General features: G+C 34.6%; 1 protein-coding gene across 5 annotated transcripts in view; it reads right to left on the reverse strand.

Annotated features, from left to right (window-relative positions):
• Window positions 1-209: 209 nt before the first annotated feature.
• Window positions 210-23,014, reverse strand: part of SEPT7 (septin 7) — an 86,763-nt gene continuing 63,958 nt past the window's right edge. For 4 of the 5 annotated variants that reach the window (XM_026083538.1, XM_026083539.1, XM_026083540.1 and 1 more), the window contains 11 exons: window positions 22,288-22,388; window positions 21,559-21,693; window positions 17,622-17,739; window positions 15,658-15,750; window positions 14,330-14,426; window positions 12,155-12,206; window positions 11,127-11,252; window positions 6,813-6,833; window positions 3,957-4,092; window positions 1,773-1,912; window positions 210-1,232 (listed from right to left, as the gene is read on the reverse strand). In XM_026083538.1, coding sequence (XP_025939323.1) covers window positions 1,193-1,232; window positions 1,773-1,912; window positions 3,957-4,092; window positions 6,813-6,833; window positions 11,127-11,252; window positions 12,155-12,206; window positions 14,330-14,426; window positions 15,658-15,750; window positions 17,622-17,739; window positions 21,559-21,693; window positions 22,288-22,388 — 1,059 coding nt within the window. In that variant the 3' untranslated portion in view covers window positions 210-1,192. The remainder of the gene's footprint in view (window positions 1,233-1,772; window positions 1,913-3,956; window positions 4,093-6,812; window positions 6,834-11,126; window positions 11,253-12,154; window positions 12,207-14,329; window positions 14,427-15,657; window positions 15,751-17,621; window positions 17,740-21,558; window positions 21,694-22,287; window positions 22,389-23,014) is intronic. The other variant, XM_026083541.1, reaches the window with a different exon arrangement.

The raw sequence follows: 23,014 nt of genomic DNA on the forward strand, positions 1-23,014 counted from the left end.
ACGCAGAGCACAGCTCATGACGCCAGCTCTCAGCCACTCAAGGTAGTTTTTCTAACGATTCAAAGGCATTTCCTATCTCTTAAACTAATTCTTAGGCAAATCAAAGATGTAGGTTAATCAAGTCCAGGTGGGAGAGATACTTAGGAAATATTTGAACTTTTGTAAGTACTTGGCTATGTAACTCCTTTAAAATTTCTCACACAGCAGCATGTTACATCACAACATTGTTTATTATGTGACTTTTTACAATACAAACAAAAATACAGAAATGCAGTATATGAATACAGCTAAATGCAAAATGGTGATGTTTTTCTTGAGGCCATATTCCCATTTCTAGTAAAATAAAGAGACTGCACACAGGTAGAAACAGGTTGGTAGTTAACTCCACAATTTTGCCTAGAAATGACCTATAAATGCATTTTCCTGCTACTTACCATAAAATGTAAAAAGGAAGTTAAAGAAAAGTTTTACTCACTGGTTCCTACCATATGAAAGAAGCTATATTCTATTTAGAAGGGCCAATACATGGAAAAATATCTAAATTAAATGTTATTACAAAAATGAAGCAGTAATGAGATCCTTCTGTCTAAAGAAGTTACTAAATGAGAATGAGAATAGCATATATTTAAAGAATCCAAAACATAAAAAGGTTGTTATAAAAAGCTTAGGTGCACTGTAATCCTACAAGTTTTGTTTTTCCATGTGTACTTTTAAACAATGGAAGTGTCAAAAATAGGGTCAACTGTGTTAGACTAAATTACATTATTGTATATGCTGCACTGAATGGAATTCTTGCATTATAATAATAGAGAAGCATTGTTTGCATCATATTATGGCAATTTATCCTCACTAAAAACCATCTAGAGTCCTTGCATTCTTGAATATCCTGTAAACTGTCAAACCACCAGAACATGATTGTACAACAGTAAAATGTTTTCTTTTGCATTAAAATGACATCTGTTTAAAAAAAAAGGAAAAAGGTACTTAGAGCTGTTATTTTTCCAAGTACACAACACCCTAGACAAATCAAGGCCTCTCATTCTCCATCAAAATTAACAAAAATTTGTCATGCTGTTAAATCCATTGCTATGGATACAACTGGTGCAAAATTGGTCAAACAGATCCAACAAACACTGATGTCCAGGCTGGCATATTGGCAACTAATACATAACTGGTGGTCAAAATGATGCATTTAAAATATCTTCCCTTTCTTCTTATTCTTTTCCAAGGTTCTAAAATGATAAAAAAAGGTTTTGTTAAATAATAAATGAATACATGTTCTGATTAAAAAAGTCACCTATGTACATCTTCTAAATATGCATTTATAAAGCCTTACTGGTTGCAATACAATGTATAAAAACTTATTATGTACGCAATACTAGCGTGTAAAGTCAATCAATGCTTTTATCGCTATGCTCCTTCTCAAGGACTGGGAGACTTAAAGGCTTTCATTTCAGAAGCTTTAACGCTTATCCTTCAGAATCTGATGCTATATAGCTTTCAAATTCAAACACAGTTTTTCTAGCTAGATCTAGTTATGTATGGATACAGGGTTCTCCAGAATAAAGCTTGCTTAAGAAGCTGGTAATGTGCCCAATATTTCTGATTTATGCTCATCTGTAACTTAAAGCAGTTTAAGATTTTTCTTAATTTTAAATGAGACTCTAAAATGGCCAGACACTACTGACAGCTATTATCATAGAAAATTCCCTTTAACTTCCGTTAAAGCTATGGATCATTATCAATAATTGCAGAGCAAGAATTCAATTTACCTGGAAGAATTCTGTTGTTCCAAAATACGTTGTTGAGCTTCCCAGTTTGCTTTCTCATCCTCAAACTGGCGACGCTTTTCCTCTAATTCTTTGTGTTGTGCCTCCAAATTCTTTTTCATTTGCTCGTGGCGTCGCTGCAGCTATAGAAAGTTACCAATAGAGTTGGTAAGTGCACAAAACAGCAACTTCAGGGGGTGCAATAAAACATCTCATCAGCAGCTTTACCAGTTTATGAGAAAGCTAGTTAGACCAAAAGTTCTAAGGTTATAGGTATCTTTATTTAACAGAAACAAAAAGCTTATTAATCCCATAATCCCATTTTAGAGTTAATAAAAACCTACTCAAAATGCAGCCTGGGTTACAAACAGGAGCTGTAAACAGCTACATGTGGCAAGCAAAAGGAAATTCAAGAATACTTTGACATTTGATGCAAATGTTAAGCAAACTGTAAAAAATGTGGGTATCAGTGATGGATAAATTGGCAACATCTTTGTCTTTGGATGAAAAAGGAATCCCCTAGATTTCAGCCTATTATATTAAAAATTTGTTTAGGAAAACATTATTATTAAATGGATTAATTTATTCACTTATTAAAAGAATTAGTATTACTGAAGTGAATTGCCTATACTGACAAAAAAGTATAAGGAGTCTCTCTTGCAAGCTTTTGTTGATGGGACAGACTGCAAGACAATCAAATGTGTTGGATACGGGAATGGAGACATCGTCAGGAAAAGTGATTTCATTTGTACCATGTAACAGGGTTTTTAAAATCTGAGTTAGAAAACTCTTTTCCCTTTCTCCTTAGTCCCTGTCTTACGAAACTCTTTCAAAACATATTTTCCTTTACAGATTTTTTTAATGCTTTATACTCAGCACTGCCATCTACTTTTCTGCAACTGGGGAAATACAACAGAAGTTTATGAAGTCATGAATGGTGAAGGGAAAAACAAAACAGAACAAAAAACAGAATGAATTGCACAATTAAAAATTGAATTAGCAGAATGCACTCAATGAAATAATCATGAGCCAGCACATGTAAAACAAGAAGGAGAGCTTTTGTTTGTTTGCATGTAACCATTTAACTACAGACTTATTGCCACAGGGCAGAAGTATAAATAGGTTCAAAAAGATATGAGACAGAAATACAGAAAGGATAAATCCATTCATGACTAATCAAACACTGTGATCCAGATACAACCTCTAGCTTAAAAATTACCGAACATTATTGACTGGAAGACCTACCATTTATACCCTTTTCCTTATCTATCTATTTTTGACTACTTTGAAAGAGAAAATTAGGTTGATGTATTTTTTCCTCTAACCCAGCACACCAGTTCTTCTTTGTTACCTGCTCCTTGGCTCCTCATAATGCCTAGACTGGCAAGCATATCAACTGCCTTTCCAAGTCTTGGTGCTTTATCTCAAATTTGGAGCCAAACTGTCGTTAGGAATTTTGACAGTTTTGAACTTCTCCACTAGGCTTCCTGAGAGAAGTTGCCTTTTTAAAACTTAAAATTCATTTTCCTATTTAAATATAATTTTATACTAGTGTGTTAAAAAGACGACTTCAAGAGCTGCTCTAAGCCCATAAAAAAAAAAGTTTCACTGTGAGCTCAATCTAACACCAGGAAATGAAAAAAATTAGAGTTAAATATCCATAAAATGTATACATATTTACATGACACCAAAACACTGCCAGCAACACAATCCTGCTCCTTCCTTAGTCTAGTAATTCTTATTTAGATGGTTTCTTATAGCCTTTGTATCAGAAATTCTTGAACCAGTTCTTCAGTAAACAAGTTACTATTATTAAATTAGCTTATGTAAAGCATTAAGTCTCAAGAAATTTTTAAAGCATGTGGAATAAAAAAAGGAATGAAACATTTCAAGCAAGAAGGGGAAAAAGAAGATGATTAAGAAAGTTAAGGAGTATTTTAAATACTGTGATTGATGGGGAAAAAAAAGAAGAATGGATGTGAACATGAAAATTACATTTTAAGTTTGTGTTTACACCATTTCAAAGACAGCAAGTTGGGAAAGGGCAACTGTGGGTGTTCTTTAAATCTAAGATCTGACTATGCAACCAATTTCTAGACAGATGTTATGTTGCAAAATCTTGGAAAAAGAGCCATCTCTATGCTGGTTCAGTATCAACCATATTGACATCTGAGACATTTTGATCACCTCAGCTTCAGAGTCCTTCAGTTTCTGAACTTTTTCTTTGACTTTCATCTCAAACACCTGTTCCATTTCCATTTCCATTTTTTTCATTTTGGCTACATGCTCTCTCCTTTCCTCCTCCATCTGTGCCAATGGGCTCCTGCCATAAAACCAGAAGAAAAAGTTAGCTAACAAGGATTTTTTTTTCCTTTTTGTTGCATTAGGACATCTGGGGAAACAGGATAAAAGTGCTTAAACATTAAAATGAATAATATAGCTGTATGTACTGCTAGCTTATATTCAATTTGTATTACTTCATTAACAGCTTATGTTAAGCATTCTACAAAAAGACATTTCATACAATATCTTTCTTTTCCCCCACGTTTGATTTGTGTTATATTTAGGTTATAATAGAAACTCTTGACTCCCTATCTTTAGTAGAACCTGGTCATGGGAAGAGAGGAAATCAAAGTTACAAGTAATAAAAAAAACCCCATATATATGTAATAAAAAAAAAAATTAGTATCTTCCAAAAGATCTTCAGGCATCACTTTCCTTTCTGTACAAATACATACAAAAACTAACAGACAACCTTTATCTAGAGCTGATTAATCAAAGTGTTGCAGGCAAAAGTCCCACTTTCTCTCTAAATCTTCATGGTTCAAGATGATGTTAAGTATAAATTAACATTACAAGTCTGTTGAATACAGTGGTCATCCTTCTGAACAGATAATTTTGGAAAAAAATTTTGGACAGCTGAACAGTCATTCATGAAAGCATTAGTTGGAAAATTTAGCTTTAGAAAAGTATTAATAACTTAAAAATTGTGTAGATTTTTTAAAAATTAATTTTCCATACACTAACTGATTTGGAAAATTCTACTGAACTTGGAAAATTCTATAAGCCTGCTATCCACATTAAAGTGATATTGGCTTTAAATAGCAAGTTTCACATTAAATACCCAGCAAAACACGATGATTTTAGTCTAGTGATTATTTTTGTACACAGCCTACCATAAGACTTTTCTGCTGTTCAAAGAGCAATCAAAACAAACTATTGTCCTCTTGTTTCAGTGTGAATATGTACGGTTTTTAGAAATGACTAAGATTCAACTACCTTATTGGTAAAAATGAAAAAAGAACTGAATATACAGAAAACCCTAAAAATCAACAAGCAGAGAATATCTACTGTAATTTATCCAAAACTCAATCAGACCTAATTATAAATTAAAGGTGGAAAGTCTAAGTCCCGTCAAAAATAATTTTTTTATTCTTTAGAAAGCAAGCAAACTGTTCTGATTAAATTCATGCAGAAAAAGCATTCTAGAAGGAGAATGAATTGACTAAATTTCAGAGAAGATTAAAACATCATAATAGTCAAAAATGTCCATTTTGATTAGAATTTGCAACTCATTCTTGAAGGAATGGAGTTCATACGTCAAACATGGTTAAGAACTGTTTTGATCATTAATAGCTTGTTTTATCCTCTTCCTTGTCCATTTACAAGAGCTAATCAAACAGTGAAAGTAAACAAAGTCGTATGAACTCAAGGCCATGTGAACAATTTTTCTAGTACCAGTATTTTTAAATGTGCTTTAAAGGTGACAATTGGGGGTGGTGGGGGAAGAGGATGGCATTTCCACAGAAAATTTTTAAATTAATCTGAACTAATTGTTGCAAAGCTTGGACTGGCTAGTAAAATGCTTTAATATTACTTATTGGACTGAAACTGCTCATTAGCCTAATGTTTAAGTATTGAAAAGGCCAACTGCTAGCAACTTTTGTCAAGGAAAAAAAAATTGGTCGAGCATAGGTCGAGTACTATATCACAAACAACCAATTCACGTAAGAAAAATGAGAGGATTTGAGTAGCAGTATTTCTGCAAGCAAATCATGTCAAAGCCTATTTTTTCATTACCAATGTACCTTTTAGAGGTGTAAAGTTCTCAAATGTATCTGCTCTTCAAAACTTAACCTAGGGAGTAGATCTGAATACTAATGAATCATTGCTACCATTTCTACAGACTTTGAAGGGGAGCAGAACTGTCCTCTGGATGATCTAATAGCTATCGCCATGCAGGTCATCTTTGAGAAAGTGGTAAAATCAGTTTGCCTAGAAAGCCTGATAAGCAGACAAGTGAACATTTACAGCTGAGCTCTTTACAACACAGGTCACAACTGTTATCGTTAGACAAGTCTTAAGTATTTGACACTGGTAAGTACACATTACCCTTTCTTCCAGGATAAAATAATGCAAGGGACCTCAATGAAACAAAAAGCTCAAGAAAAAACACTAAACAAAACTGTAAAACATTTATCTGATTTAATAGGATGTATGTTAAAAAAGCCCTCTAAGATTTGCAAAAGTTAAAAATTATTCTAGACATGCACAAAGTGGAACCTCTGCAAGCCAATAATAAGATAAAACCATGGCCAGAAAAGATTAAAATAACTAGTTTTCCAATTCAAGAGTTTTAAATTTACAGATAAGTATAATTAGACTAATTTTTTTTTAAGCATCTATATGAATACCATGGAACTACTGAGAGGCTGCAGATCCAAACTGGGGGAATTTCATAACTTATACACTGAAACAGTCTTCTCACTGTTGAAATTTGACCAAATTTGTCTTAAGGCTTGACCAAAAAGCTTTTGAAGAGGGAGGGTTTTTACAAAGGTATTTGTCACTGAAAATATTTGCAACTTTTTAAAGTTTATGTCAGCACAGCTTTAGGAAAAAAAACACTAGGGGGAAAAAAACAATGCCAAGAGCTGGATAACAGGAAACTGTTTTAAATTTGAAACATTAAACAGTAAAACCCTTTCTGTGTTTAAAGAATTTTTGTCTTAAGTTTTTGGAAAAATTTAAATGACCACTTACATGCCTTCAACTGTGTCAAATCTAAAAAACAAAAAATACAGAGGCTTAGCTTAGCATGCTTAAATAAAACCACAAAACCAAAAAGCAATAATTAAGAAAGCAAATTCATTATAAATAGATTCCTAAAGCTAATTATATGCTCCCAAAAGCAAATTTTTCACAGTAGAATGAAAGACTGTTAGTTAAGCTTGTCATATTTATTTCAAATCCAGTTAGTAAATCACTACACCATGTAAATATTAATGTAGATTTGATGTGCAAATATATTTCCAGAAACAGTTTATCTACAGTGTACTTAAAATATGCCTGCTTTTAAAGTGATTTTAGATATTTTAGTGACATGAACAACCACTTGCTCTAAACTTTTCTTCAGAAACAAGTCTTCTGCAGCCAAAGCCATCTCTAGACTTATCTGCTCATTTAAAAAAAAAATTGTCACCTAATAAAGGACATTATATTCAAAAGTTACAAGCATTCCTGTGCTGCAAAAAGAGCACTTTATTGCACTGGCCAGCAGAGGTCTCACGGGAGGCTGCGCTCAGCTCTGAAGAAGGCTTCATGGCAACTGCTGTTTACCCCAGAGCATGACGCTTTAATCTGAGCATATGTTGTATTAGCGCTTCACTAATAACATAAGAGGAAAAAAGGTCCGATAACAAGATTCTGATATTAAACCTCACAATACAGCACGAAGGGCTTAATACCCTTAGAACTGTTGCACACAGGTTCCTTTTCTGGTGAAAAGGAAGCGGAGAATCTCAGCTTTGTGATAAAGCTATTGAAATATTAAGAATACAGTCAAGAAGAGTTAGAAACAGTCTAAGCTTAGCAGTTAAAAGGACCTACACATTGTGTATTTTGCTACCCTGTGTGACAGTTTATTGAACATAGTGACAGACAAATAAGGCTCATCTTTACCATGTTCAAGATACACCTTTTAATAAAAGTTTTATTTTTAAACTCACTAAAAATATCAATTTCAAATAGCAAAATTAGAGAAATTAGTTTTCATTTAAGAATTTTAAATTTCAGAGCAAATGCCAGTTTTAGCACATGCCACACAGTACTCATGTACAATTACACTTGCTGCATAGTGTGAAGAGACAAATTATCCATATAATTGAAAGTTACCCTTTGATTTTTTTTTAATAGATGGGATGATGTTCAAAATTTGAAGAACTCAGACATTAAACCTAAAATACAAAAGGCTACACAGTCATGGAAAACACGTTTTGTACTTCTCATAGGCCAACTTGTTATGTGTTGAATAATTGATTACAGTTTCACCAAAGCAAGGGAGAAATCGCAGGAAATTAAGCACAGAAGGAATTGCTTCATTTGCACAGTATTATTGAAACTTGTGGCACACATTTCTATCTGTTTTCATCCTTGTTTTCTGTTCAAAGAAACAAGCTAACAGCTGCATGAGAAATAAAGATCTTTTAAGATCATAAAAATATAGCTGTTTTAAAGATACAAAAGGTCAATCCAGCCTCCAACAACAGCTAGAACAATACACTTTTCCAAAAGTGCAAGAACCACAGCATGTACCTCTCCTCTTGGTATATCCTACCAGCTTATAAAAACCCAGCAGTGTAGGAGTTTTCAGAGCCAGAGGCTGTATCTGTGTTTAATATGCTTGTAATACCACCAGAGAGCATCAGAGCACATCTCTATCCTCTCGTGAACATCCAAGATCTGCCTCCCACTAAAGAATCTGATTTCCAGAGGTCAGCTCAAATACTGCACTACTGAGAGACCAGCAGTAAGCAGGCAAGCATAAAATTCCCAGGGGATGCACAGATAAACTGTTAATATTTATTCTCCCCCACCTTCCAACTAATTTCTAGAAAGATATGCAAGGTTATTAGGAAAATTTTCTCCATGCTGCTTCAATTATGCTAGATTCAAAACTAAAAAAACATATGAAAGTAAAAAGCATTAAAGTTTAAATAAAATGCTGCAACTCAACATACAGGTAAGGTAAAAAGAGAAGAATAGCATCAGCTGCTTCATAACCAATATACTCATTCAAGATTGATTATTTTAAGTCAAAGTTAGAAGGAACAAACTCTAAAGAAAGGCTCAAAATACTCCTTACAAATTTGCAGCAGACTTCCCTATCTTTCAAAAGGCTGAATCATGAGTTGCAAAAGTTCATTTCTTGTCTTAAAGAAAACAGACAGCTAAGCATTCCAGTTGGGTTTGTTCACCCCCGAGATTCAGTACTACGATGTTCTGAATGACAAATTTCAGACAGCGGGGGTTGTTCCAAAGGATACTTTTAACTTAAATATTTAGGTGGGACAGAGGAGTGACCTGAGATGGCAGGAAGCAAAACAAGTAAGCAAGCTTCTAAAAGCGGAGTAATTCTAGACACTCAGAGCATAGGTTTTGCTGAAAAAGTAAATCTCAGCAAGGATATCAGCAGCAACTGATGGGGGGCAGGGGCAACACACAGTTTTGGAACCTTCTGAAATACGTATTTACACAGAAATATCTCATCATGTTTTCAATATGCGAATAAAAAAAAAATCACTGCAGTATTCTTTTTAATAGCATACAGTCCCCAGATTAGGTAACAGATTAAGTTTATAGGTGCAGACCAACACAAATCTAAGCAAGCACAAAACACATAATTGTGAAAATGTTATCACCAAAAATAAGATTTTTCCAAATCTAAGCAAAACATAGTAGGATTTGGAAAGGAAGAAAAAATTGTTATTAAACACCACAAAACAAAAACAATACAGCTTCCTCTGATATCCAAAATTGCGACAAAAACAGTTTCATTTTTATGAGGACAGTGAAAGCAAGTTAGATGAATCCTGGAGATTCCTGGAGATTCATACATTCGTTACATTTCTGTCTCTCATCTGCCCACCTGCTCCACCTTTCCAAACTATTTTGTTCTCAAGTGTGCAAACAATCTTACCTATCTTTTTTTTTTCCTCACAATTTCTACCTCATGCAGTGATTTTACTTCTTACAACTCCTCCCCTCTCAACCCAGTGCACTGTACTATTCCGAGGGCAAGTGTAGCTTAAGAAATACTTCCAACATACTTGCAATATGCATTCAGGAACCTTGACATATAGGGAAAGGATAATATGATGGCAAGAAACGCAACAGAGAAAAGAAGAAACCACTGCATTAGGGATACACACATTTGAAGACTGTTCTCTCTAGGACTCGACCTCACTACAAACTTAACCTAAATCTGGAGTGCCCGTTTGAAGAATTTATTGAACTGACATATACTATTATATTTTTTGTCAATGCTGAGCAGGGAAGCCTCACAGAGTCTCATGCTAGCTGAGATGAAATCATGCCCACTTAAATCATTCTGTCACAGGCACTTTCAAAGCAATAAGATATTGCAGAACAGACATTTGCTTTGTGAAAAAATAGCTTTGTAGCTCTCAAAACAGGAATAGCAGTTATTTCTGTTTAATTTCAGAGATATTTCTGGAAAAACAGCTGTAATTTGGCATATCACTATCCCAAAACCATCTTATGTTTTGGTTGAGAAAACTGTATTTAGATGTAGTACAATTTTATTTAGATATAGTATTTTCAAACATCGTTGTACAATGGAGAATACAGTGGAGTCTACTTTTATATTTTCCAATAATTTCATCAAGTTGGCAAACAACTTGCTGTCAAAGGTAACCAAAACATCATATTAAGCTTAAAACAAACTTGCATTGCAACTTTCCTCTCACAAAAGACAGAGACAGAAAGACGATCATATTTTACAATAATTTCCCTGACATGATAAGCAGCCTCAGAAGCCGTCAGGGCAGCCTTTCAATGATGACAATAGCATATCCGGGTTTTTATTTTTGAAGTTTCTAAACAAATATGTATCTATCCTCCCTCTCAAAAATGTCCCCAACACTGAGTATTGAGAATTCATACCAAAGGAGACAATAACATTAAGAGTAACATATATACCAAAATAGAAGAGCAAACACAGAAAAACTTTCCAAAAAGTACTACTGAAACAAAACCTCTTCGGAATTAAATCTAATGAAAACCAATTATTTAACCTATTCAGTTAAGCTAGTGCAAAGCTTAATAAAAAAAAAAAATCATAATTAAAGCAGACCAGGACTCAGGCAATGGACCCCAAGGAGGGGAGAAGGGAATGAGGGCAGTGGAAACAAAACAAACCCCAAAACACCCAACACACCAAGACACCAAAACCCTAAAACAACCAAAAAATCCCCAACCAACCAAAACAAAAAAACAAAAAAGCAAAACAAAAAAAACCCCCAAAAAGAGAGCAATACAACCTTAACAAGAACTTACTTTGTTAGCTGCCCTTTATTTTTGTTGTTGTCAACACCATTGTATGTAACAGCTGCCAGTTTTCTGCTTCTGTAGTTCTCATAATGTACATTGTTAGTGACATCCTTCAGGTCCTGCATGTGAGTTCTGCCAATGAGTGCAATTTATAAGCTTAGTGCATGGACATGAAAAAATTAGCCCGTGTTCATTTTGCAGATTTACTTAATTATATCTCTCCATTCATGTACCATTCCACCCCAAAAAGTTGTCATTCGTCCATTTAAATTGGAGTTGTCAAGAGACAACAGAAATAGCTGATTATTTGGAAATGAACTATTTCAAGTTTGCAGTATTCCTAACATTAATTTATAGGACCAACATTCAGAAAATTTCTGAGTTTTGTGGATAAACTTGTAAATATTTGGAGAACAGATATAAAAGCTGTATATTATACTGTAGCAGATGCACTGAAGTTTGTCAGGCAAGAAACAACAAACATAAAACACAGAACCTGGGAAATTTTGGTTTAAGTCTGCTAAAAGTAAAGTTCAAGATTAACGTACAAACATTAGCTTTCTCCAGTAATCTTTCACTATCAGCTTGAAAAAAAGCAAAGCTTAGAAGTCAAACTGTTGCAGCAGATGCAACTTACTAAACTGCCATGAACACAGAAAGAACAACCTCTCAGCACCCAACACAGCAAAGCACATGCAGTCTTGCTTGAACAAAGTGCTGGCATTGAAAATTAAAGCATGCCTACAACTACGTACATACAACACTAATAGACAACTCAAGTTCCTATGGTTTTAACAACTTTCAAAAACAAATAATCATAAAGAGCAGAGAACTATTACAAAATTGCCATCACTGCCATGACTTGCTAGATACGTGCCTAACCAAGATTTTATCATAAGGAGTAAGATATTGTTTACAATTAAAAATATGGTGATTAATATGAACTTACTAGCCAAGTCCCATTTCCTCCAATACAAGACCTTCCAACCCGTCAGTCATACTAGCAAGCCCAATGTTACCTGTAAGCTACTTACCTTATCAACATGTTCCTCAGAATAGTGAAGTCACAGTGTTCACCATTTTCAACTGCAAAAGACAAGTTTATGTTGAGACACCAATGAAAATGTGTCTTTCACAAAGGTAAGGCTTTTAGACATCATCCATCTACTACATTCACTCCAACAACAGACTTTCTGATCTTTCTTTACTCTGAGTCTGTGCGTTTACAGTAGAAGAGCATTAACAATATAACTGTATCGGTGCATCTTACCAGCAAAGTTCTTATGCTTCCACAAGCCATACTAGCAAACTGCACTCTGAGCCAGTATAGCAGAATAAGTTGCAGCAGCAGAAACACAGTTTTGCCAGATGAACTAGGTACTCCCTGGGAGGCCCTGCCAGCACAGTTCTGTAATTAAGGTTCAGACACTAACTGAAGACCTCAGTCTAGATCCAGCTATGTCCAAGATCTTTAGAAGATAGGTTGGAACAAGCATGAGTCTATCTCCCAACCCCTCAATAAAAGTTAAAAGTCCTTATTTTAGTGTGGATTCAATTATTCATCAACTAAACAAAGGAAGGCTGTATATTCAATTTGATGCAGTTGTCTACAGATCAAAAAGGATGGCTGGCAGTTGCCGTAAGATTTCCACATATTTCAGCTGTGCCCATCATCCCGTTATTGTCTTAGAAGCTGGTGCTGTGAATGGTATTTCACTGACAGATAATGAAATAACACTAAAGGAAAATGCATGCCACACTGAATCCTCTGGTGTGCAGACAGATGAGGGAAAGCACAAAGCTCCTAGTGTGCAACATGAAGGCATGAGGGAGATTCCAAAGTGCCCCTGAAAGGGGGGCAGACATTTGGGAGGGAGGCGGCAGGAGAAAGAATAAAAAGGAATTAAAAGTAACCTCAGTGAACCCTACAAAAAAAAGAAGGAAAAAAAAAAAAGCAGCACATAAGATCTATGTGTTCATGCCATATCTACCCTCCTGCAGTTATTTTATTCCACAGTTTTACAGAAAGTGGGTAAGTTCCACTCACTTAGTGTATGAAGTCATACCCCCAGAAAAGCATTATTTCCAAATCCTCTATATTTCTCTATCCATAGGTGACAAACTTGCAAAGCAATTTAAGAGGTTTCTTTTAGTTAGGCTGTAGTTCTTCCCTTATAAAAGTTATACAATCACACAAGCGTGAAACATTTGTAAGGTTTGTTTTAAAATAAAGAACAGCACCATTTTGTACATTTCAAAATGCTAACGCAAGAGCCTTAAAATAAAGCTTGATCCTCCAGTGCAGCTGGTTTTTACTTTGTGCCAAACCTCATTTCCTGCCAGACATGCACTTCAAAGAACTACAGGATTTCTCTTTAAAGTATTTATCCATACTGTGCTCCCCCTCCCCCACTCCATTTTGCACTGCATCAAACTTATAGACAGTCACTCTTGGTAGGGAGAAGTAGGCAAAAATCTTGTCTTTATTCCATATACACACACCACAGGTGGAAAAAAGGGCAATCATCATGGAAAAAAAACAACGCAAGTTTATAGTGATTGTTTCAATATATGGTATGGTGCAAGCTTTATTTTTCATGTGGCATTTGTAATAGATGAAGAGTGTTAAAGCATAAACAATGTTTGCCAGGAGAGTATCCAATTACCTTCAAATCTCTACAACAGGAGAAAATAATTTTTAAATGAACACAAAAAGGGAATAATCGAAAGTATTCAATTCAATACACGATACCTTCCTGTTGCTACACCCCAGCAATTAAGACCAGTATGTTCTGGGAAAAAATATATTTTTCCAGAAACTTTAAATTGATTTAAGCTAGTCAAGCTGATCAAATTAACATTCCTAATGTGAATACCCTGGAAACAAGAATTTAAGAAATGAATACTTTTTATACAAAGGAAATTAAAATAAGAACACTAGCAAACAGTTGTTATTTAAGTCTCATCTTTTTATGTAACAATTGTTAGCAAGTTACTACAGGTTTTACAATTCCTCAGTGAAGTTTCAACAGGAATCCGCATGTTAAATTACGCTTTGCTGAAACTTTTACTTTGTTCCAAGACTGTCAGGATAACAAAAATGTAATTTCCAGACCAAAGCACATTCAAATTAAGCATTTCAAATATTTCAAATAAAGACTAATGACCTAATACCTTTAAAACAGATACAAATAATGAGAAAGCCTTACCTTCTGCAACACCCCATGGGTACTGCCTTCCTCTAACTCTCTTGCCATTGACTTCAATGATCGTATTACTACCTACCACAGCAAGAGGCAAACGGTCCTACAAGATAAAGTATTACTTAAAAAAAAATCAAACATTTCTACTGCCAAAGAATAATGAAACCATGCCCAAGTATAAACTTGACCTAGGACAGCTAGGTGCTATAACACTGCAATCAGCTTGCCCAAAGTGCAAGAACAGATACATATTTACTGAAATTTAACTAGCTTGATGATATATATATATATTTTTATATATATATACATACATATACATACACACACACACCCCTTTTAAATTCCCTACACTGATGTATTCTGTAAATCTGATTAAGAAATACACTTTTGCTACTTAGTAAATTAAATAGGAAAGGGTTTGCCTGTTTAATCAACCTGCACACTAATGAATTATCAATTCATATTCCAATTGGCTACAGGGATTATTACTTTGACAGGATCTTGTATTCAAGTTCTCAAGGATTTGCCAAAGAACTACTGTAAGTTCTTCTTTTCAGATGAAGCAACAAAGTAGCCAAGAACATCTTTAAATAGCTGAAATGAACAACTTACAAAGCTAAGTATTTTGCACTTTTGTCCTTGCTTTTATTCTGCTCCTCTCCTTTAGGCTAGCAAGCCTTAGTCCCAGAATATCTTCCATTTGTGCTATGTGTATTTTATCTATCCTAGGTGATTTCCACAGAAACAAAAACATAAAAGCTTTTACAAGTTGTTAAAACTACTGGGCAGAAAGAAGCAAAACTCAAGAAAAGCATGCAAAAGAATAAACCAAAAAGAGTAAACAAAGAAAGTGTTTCACTAGCCTGACAGCACTTTTCATTTTCTTTAGTCATTCCTCTCTGTATCAGTGTATCAATTAGCTAGACAGCACTTCTATTAACTCTAATGCGTGTATTTTGTGCCACTACACTGAAAGACAACCCTAGCCTCCTTCAAAGTTCACAATCAAAATGTGGTAGGTGGATAAAAGTAAAATAGGGATGGAATAAAAAGACAGGAGTAAGTGATCATTTAAGAGTTTATTAATGAATATGTGATCTAGTGTTTTCATTCTGAATTTTAGCCATTAATAGACTTAATGACTATCTTCTCAGACAGGTTACTTCATTCCCTCAGCTGAGGAACAGTGACTCTTAAAACAGCCTTACATCCGATTCGATCTTCAAAAAAATTTTGGTGGACTCTTCAATAAAGACAATGTTTTTCACTTCCCCTCTGCCCCAAGTCAAAGGAAAATTATCCTGGAGCAAACAGCTCAAAATAAAATTAGTTACCTTTATCTTTTTAACAATCTTATTTTCTTCTTCATCATCTGTTTCTGGAAATTCATATATTTTAATTTTGTGTTCTTGGATTTCTTTCATTATCTAAAAACAAAAATGTATTATTCAATTATTTGAGGACTTCATACTTTGTAGTAACTCAATTTATTTTTTGCTGCAATCTGATACTTCTTCTGTTTCACTTGTAAACTCTTTGCATTTTAAGGTGACTAAGTTGCATCATAGAACTTGCTCACATGGTTAACACCAGCTGGCTATTTCAAGGGATTAACAACATGACCATTACTCCTTAGCCAGTACAACAGGATCAGAGTCAGGCACCTCACAGCTAACAGAATACTTCAAGCTGATCTGCACTTAAAGGACTACCCACCTATACAACGTAGCAAAAACAAATCATTTTTCTACAGCTAAGTGAACAGGGAGATTTACACTCATGACGTATTCCACCTGCACATGCAAAAAATAACACAACACAACTTAGATCCAAACTAGGCTAGCAATTGAATACTTTTTTCTTTTAAGAAAAGAAAAAAGGATTTGAATATGTAATTGCAGGCATACTTCAGCTCTTTGAATTCCTGCAATAGCTACTGCTGTCACTTCTGTTCTTTTGTTTCTGGCTCACCTGAGCATCAATAGCTTGCAGCAGGATCACCTGCCTATTTCAGTAGAGCTTGTGATGGATGGACTGACTCTAGCTACAAGGTTTTTTTGAAAAATATTTGCGGACACCAATGAAAATTTAAGAATAACTGACAGTGCCATCGAAAATAAGCCTGTTACTGTTTTGGTTTCTGACTTGTCTGAAGGTTACTTTTAAAACAAGTCTGATTAGTTTTCCAGAATTTTAGAATGGAAAAAAAAAAATGAGACGATTTAGCTGACAGCTACACTGCAGTGCCTTGGGGATTATTTTTGCTTTATGGGTTTGCAAACTTGGAAAGAAGGTAAGTTCACAATTCATGCAACAACTTATTTTAAAAGTTTGATTTGAGAAAGTCTGCCCTACGTAATGTCAACTTGTTGATAAAGCTGCAAACGTATTAATAAATATTCTGCCTTCTGTCCTCTTTTTCCTCTATATTAAATTAGATCAAAAAACATGGAATGCAACCAAAGGGGACTTCAGGTCTAAAGCATCTTGCCTAAATTTCTCCAAGGTAGAAAATATCATTTCATTTTCAGTCTTAAACCAACAGCTTTGCACACAGCATCTCCTAATGCCATTTTCTTTTCAGAATGTGTGCTTTTAAACTAGGACTGGACACGGTTCAATAAAGCAAACTTCATGTCTTGTCTTGTCCTGCTTTGTGTCCTCCTTCTCCCCATCCTAAAATACAGGAAAGAACTAAGTGTTCTACTTTGATCACACAGTTGAAATAAAACATAAACCACTTGGAAAAAATCAATACCAAGTTTATTCTACAAATACAGAGAATAAAACATTTCATTCACACCAATGTTACAATTCTCTCACTATCTTTAAAGTGCATTGCAAAAATTGTTTTACAGTGTAATACCAAATGGCAGGTATACTGTTACTCATCTGGTGCCTGATGCATCTTTAGTAAATATAGCATACCAACATGAAAGTGAATGCCTTAATACAATGAATAGTACTGTTAAATATCCTTTTTTTTTTTTACCATTTTTGTAATGCACCTAAATGTCAAATGTTCCCTTCTCCCTTACTGATTTTTATCTTCAGCAATGAAATACTTCAATTGTCAAGAATCATACTACACTTAAAACCTCTTCCCCTGAGGAAAAGGAGCAAGATTATTTCACCAAGAAATGTAATTAAATCTAGAGATATAAATTACTTAGCTTTGCTGTCTCAAGTTGTTGCTTCAGGGTTTAAACTTAGCATATGAGAAGTTAAATCTCACCATTTCCATAGGGACCAACTTACTGAACTATCCCATGTTGTAAATATTAATCTTTTAACTCACCTGTTTTTTAAACTGTTGGCATTCCTCAGGTGTAAGTGTGTCTGCTTTGGCAATAAGTGGAATGATATTCACTTTTTCATGCAGGCGCTTCATAAACTCTATATCCAAAGGTTTAAGTCTGAAAGACAGTATTAAAGTCTTGCAATTTATATTAATTAATCAAGAACATACAAACGAGTCAAGATTTGTCTTGACAACTAGTCTTAAGATGCTGACTTATGAGTGACAAATGGTTGAATGAAATTCAAAAGACTACCTGCAACTGGTGTAGGAAATCCTCAAGCACTATAATATTAGAGTAATAAGTTAAAGTTGTTAGCAGTCAAGAGATTTCTGCTAGCTGAAATTACACTCATTTAAGCAAGTGATAAGGGTACTACCTTCATAGGAGAGTTATGTCACCAACTGGAAGATGTTCTCATTTAAAATCTGATTGGTAAGAGTTTATGATTGTGAATCATGCTCTGCTCACATACATGGGTTTCACTTTCTGAAAGTCATGTTTATTTGTATGCTCTTTTCTGAAAGTGAGCTGCAAGTTCTTTTTATACATTAAACTGTTGAAGACAGTTAACTCTGTAGTTTGCATATAAAAGTATCATCTCATCTCTAAGTTACTGTGCACAAAAGACCATTAGAAAAGTGGATGACAAAAGTCAAACATGTTACTTAAAAAAAAACACCCCCCCCCCCAAAACTACCCACCTTACGGGTGCACAAGCACCACTAATGTGTGCCAAGCGGTCAACTTCCCCTGCTTGCTAAAGTAAAGCCACAGATTATGATACATTAATGCTCTAGAATTATAGCATGTTTGTTGGCCCTAAAGGATTCACTTAAAGAATTTAAGCAAAATTATTTCCCATAAAAAAAAAAAAAAAAGGATTGAAAAGTAACCAAAGTTGTTAATGGTATGTTACATGGAACACTAAGAACAGATCCATTTATTTCTCAAACTTAGCTTCTCCTCCTAAACAGAGGCACACAACATGTGACTGCAAATAGCATTAGGGAGATGCTGCAAAGTAGTAGTGCTTCTAAATGAAATATTTTTCAAGATGAGACAATTCACTTACAAGTTTCATAGTAATATTAGTGTCACTAAAGTGGTGACACTCCTCATTTTCCTACTGTATTTTTCAGGCCCCTGACAGAAAACAAACAAACCCCCTTCAATTCTTGTACTGTTAAAGAAAAATCTATCAAAAATAGATTTAGGCAGACCTATTTCAGAGAATCTCAGGACATGGGGCGGATATGCTGCCAAGGGCAATGCAGGCTTCCATGTTCATCAAGATAAATCCAGCCAGTTCCAGCACATTGAGCTTTCACGTTAAGGTTTTTAAAAAACTAATGAAGCAAGACTGGCAGTCACACAAATAGCTCCTCCAAGACCAAATTTATGGAATTTACTTCACACATAAGTAACAAGCTTGATTCTCACAACAGGAAGATTACACATTCCAAGTCACCTTGTAATCTTTGTCTGTGAAAAGGAGAAGTTGTTTCTTCCCACAAACAAATACCGAGTTTTCCAGTGCTATGAAATCCAGATGTGCTAATGATGACTACAGCATTCTGAAGTCCTAGCAGGAATTGGAACTTCTCAATGATTTATAAATACACAAAAAGCCTAACCTCTTTTTCCTGTTAAGGAAAATGTATTTAACTGCACTTTAACATTTTCTACTGGCCACTGAATTTTTCAGCTTCACAAAACATTTCCATTAAATTGCTAACATTAATGCACATTAATTTAAAAGTGTTGGTTTGGCTACCCATTTACCTTAACATGCTTTCTCTATCCTCACTTCAAAAGCAACCTATATCAGCATCAGTTTGAGGGGCAAGTACCACAGCAGCAGTTCAGAACTGCAGCAGCGCTCAAGCCAAGCACCTAAGTTTGAAGTGCAGAGACTGAAGCAGGAAACTCTTAGGTAAGATCCTGAACTTGCAGAAAGAACTAGCAGCTCATATCATCCCATTGACTCACCTAGAAGGCTTTCCCCTTCTTTTTTTCTTCTTCTTCTAAACACCCTCCTCCCCCCACGAAAAAAGCCACACACCTAACTCATTAGTTAAGACCTCTGTGAGGATGCCAAGTAAAAATGGTAGGATGCCTTTAGGTGGAAGGACTTAACTTGCAACTTTTATTCTTGACAAATTGCAGCAAGCTGTTTTTCACATACGTATTGAGTCATAGAGGCAAACAAAAGCAAGCTCACAGTAAACCGAATCATGCCCTATTAAAAGTGAAGAGTAATCCACTCAAGGGGTTACAGGGATTGCTGTCTGTGCAGGAAACCTGCTGGGAGACAGCACCACCACAAAAAACAGGTAGGAAGTGAGTAATATTTTTTCAGAGAAGACAATATGCAAAAGGAAATGAATGCAAACAGAAGCACCAATTTTCTTGGCACTCAGTTTGTTTCCTCAATTAAATGAGGATTCTAATCATTTACTCCAGTAATTGAAAGAAAGAAAGTAATTATTAAAACCTATCTCAGCTTTACACTTTTTTTCAAGAATAATATGAAATACCATTGTAAAGAGTATACCTTTCTAGCTTTTAAACTCACAAATAATAGTGGCCAAAACCCAATTTGTTTGTCTGAAGCATTACTTTCATTTTTCCTTTTAAACAACCTGCATCTCCCACTGGTTAAAAAGTTTTAATGGATAAAATAAGGAGAAAAAAAAAGACAAATGTTTTTTGAAAAATCTAAAAGCTGTTACTCTCAAAAATTTTTGAGAGTAACAAGGAATGCATCATTTTCCCTTTACTTAAACAATATTATAATTTGGCACAAGTAATAAAACAGTATCTACCAAGAATTCAAATGTTTGCATTTAAAATCGACTATCCTATAAACATGTAAGCTGATACACACACACACAAAAAAAAATCACTATTACTTGAGACAGAAAGGTCAAATAATTAAGACAAGTTCACATAAGAAAAAGCTTTCTCCAACACCCTCAAAAAGCTGATTTCTTTCCAAATTTTAGAAGTCACTGGCTAGTTCAGAATGATTATTAGAAGCCATATGATGCCAGCTACAGAAACTGAATGTAATAGCTGACATTCTCCGCTGCCTGAGGAACATTCCTTAGAGTTCCTTTATTTCCTTCAAGTAGTTTTTGCTGCTTTTGGTATACACGATAGAAGAGTTTGTATAAGGCTACTTATCTTACCCTCTTTCTAGTTATCAAGGTATACATTAAAGTGCCTCTGACAACTTTAATTAACTATAATACCATGATAAAATGCTAAGCAACCAATTTCAGATATAATACAACCTGCATCTAATATGTACTGGAAATGCAGTTCTCTCACTCTACCACTAGATAGAAGTCTGATCAAGTTAAAAAATGAGAAGTGGGTAGAAGATTGCATAATAGCTGGGAAAAAAAGTGCAGAACATCCATACTGGAATTTTAAACTCACTAGACAAAGGATTAAGCGCCAGGTGTATTAAAGACTGTTTTAATACTAAAGATATATGAAACTTCCCATCTTCAATTTATTTTTAAACTCAGAGGGAGGGAGAGAGGATCAAAAGGAAAAATCCCATTGCTTGAACTATGAGCCAACTTCTACAGTTCAATTTTAAACATGAGTATTTGAACAAAAGACAAATTCATCATATAAATAGTATTGAAGCAATTAAAAATACACAACTGTTCACAAGCACCAGGATCATTTTTCTTACTATGTAATTTATGTGTTATCATGTTCTCTGGTATTCTAACTTATTACTAGCCTGGCTTGCTTATGTTTGACAAGCCAAAGTAAGCTCATCTTCAAAATTAAACATGATCTGCAGGCCATTAAGAAAATCCTATCTAGAGCTTTGCGTGATTAAGAATGGCAAAGTTTGGATGTTCATGTGAGATAAAGACAGAGAAAGGGAACATTAAACACACTAATACTAACCCATGTCCTGATGGAGCAATGAAGTATAAACAACACTGCACTCTATTATCTGGCATCTGACGTCTGTTCACTCGAGATTCTGCATTCAGGTAGTCCTCAAATTTACTGTCAATGTAGTCGATAACAGGCTGCCAACTGCAGAGGTTACACAAATAAAAATCTGTACGTTATATCAATTATGTAAAAAAGTCTGACTTTGCTAAGAAATAGATGCACAGTATTTCCCCCATGACTTTTTCTTTAAATTAAGAGAATTCAATGAGGCATATTTTAAGCGATGAGCTCTTCAACATACAATCAAGTTACATAGCTCTAAGTTACTATCTACGAGATCACTGAAAAAAGCCTTTCAAACAATTACCTTTATTGTAATAGCATTAAATAGAACACTTAAGAACAGTAACCAGAGGAATATGCTTTACTGGTCAAATCTTGTGAAGCATATAAGTAGGCTCAGTATATTAGGAGTGTTGATAACACAGAGCTAAATACTCCATTCACTTTAAAGGTAGTTAGAGAGAAGCCAATTGCTATTATAATTTGATTAAAATGCGATCAGAACTACAGTACTCAAAGTTTTAACCTTAAAGAAAAACACAAGTCTGAAGGCATCAAGGCTTAAACTGAAGATCAAAGCGTGCATTTAAAAAACATCACAAGGTGTTAAATAAATCAAAAAAAATACAATCCAAAATATTTTTGAGAAAACATACAAAAAAGTTTTCTTACCAATTACTATTATCCACAGCATCGCCAAACCCTGGTGTGTCAACTATTGTAAGTAATAACTGCACACCCCCTTCTTTGATTAAAACTTTTGACTGCTCAACCTGTAAAATAAGTAAGATTAAGTGTTTAGCAATTTAGTCACTTATTTTTAACACTGGGAAAAGCATTTAATGAATAAGAAATCTTACACAGAACAGCCAACCCTTCTGTTTCACAAGGGTTCTGGTTGCTTCCTTCGCATATGAAATCCCAATTATTTTGAAATTAATTAAATTTTTACATTAAAAAATGGGTCATTCTTTAAATGAAAATCAGTGATAAAAGAACCTGTCTAGGTATATAATGTGCCTTCATATTTTAACTCTTGTTGAAACAGGAAAATCCTAATCAACAAAATCGATGCTAATATAAAAACAAGTATTCTGAAATATCCAGATATTCTGAAAGTCCAGGCATAATACTTACCAAAATTACTATTTTGGGTCACTTTAAATAAAAAGATCCTTTTTAAACACCACCACCACTTTAAGCACTACATTTCTAGTCTTGATTTTTTTTTTTTTTTTAAGAATGTATTTATTTGTCCTCAGTTAGTATAATGCCTGGGAAAGGGAATCCTAGAAAGTGATGTCTTCCTGTTATAAACACATTAAGATCGGAAGGTAACACAATCTCACTGCAATCTGCACCCAAGCAATGCAGCTCTCCCTGCCACTCACTCCTCCCT

The sequence above is a fragment of the Apteryx rowi genome, unplaced genomic scaffold (genome assembly GCF_003343035.1).
Source record: "Apteryx rowi isolate R43461 unplaced genomic scaffold, aptRow1 scaffold_608, whole genome shotgun sequence".
In the NCBI taxonomy this organism is placed as follows: Eukaryota; Metazoa; Chordata; class Aves; order Apterygiformes; family Apterygidae; genus Apteryx; species Apteryx rowi.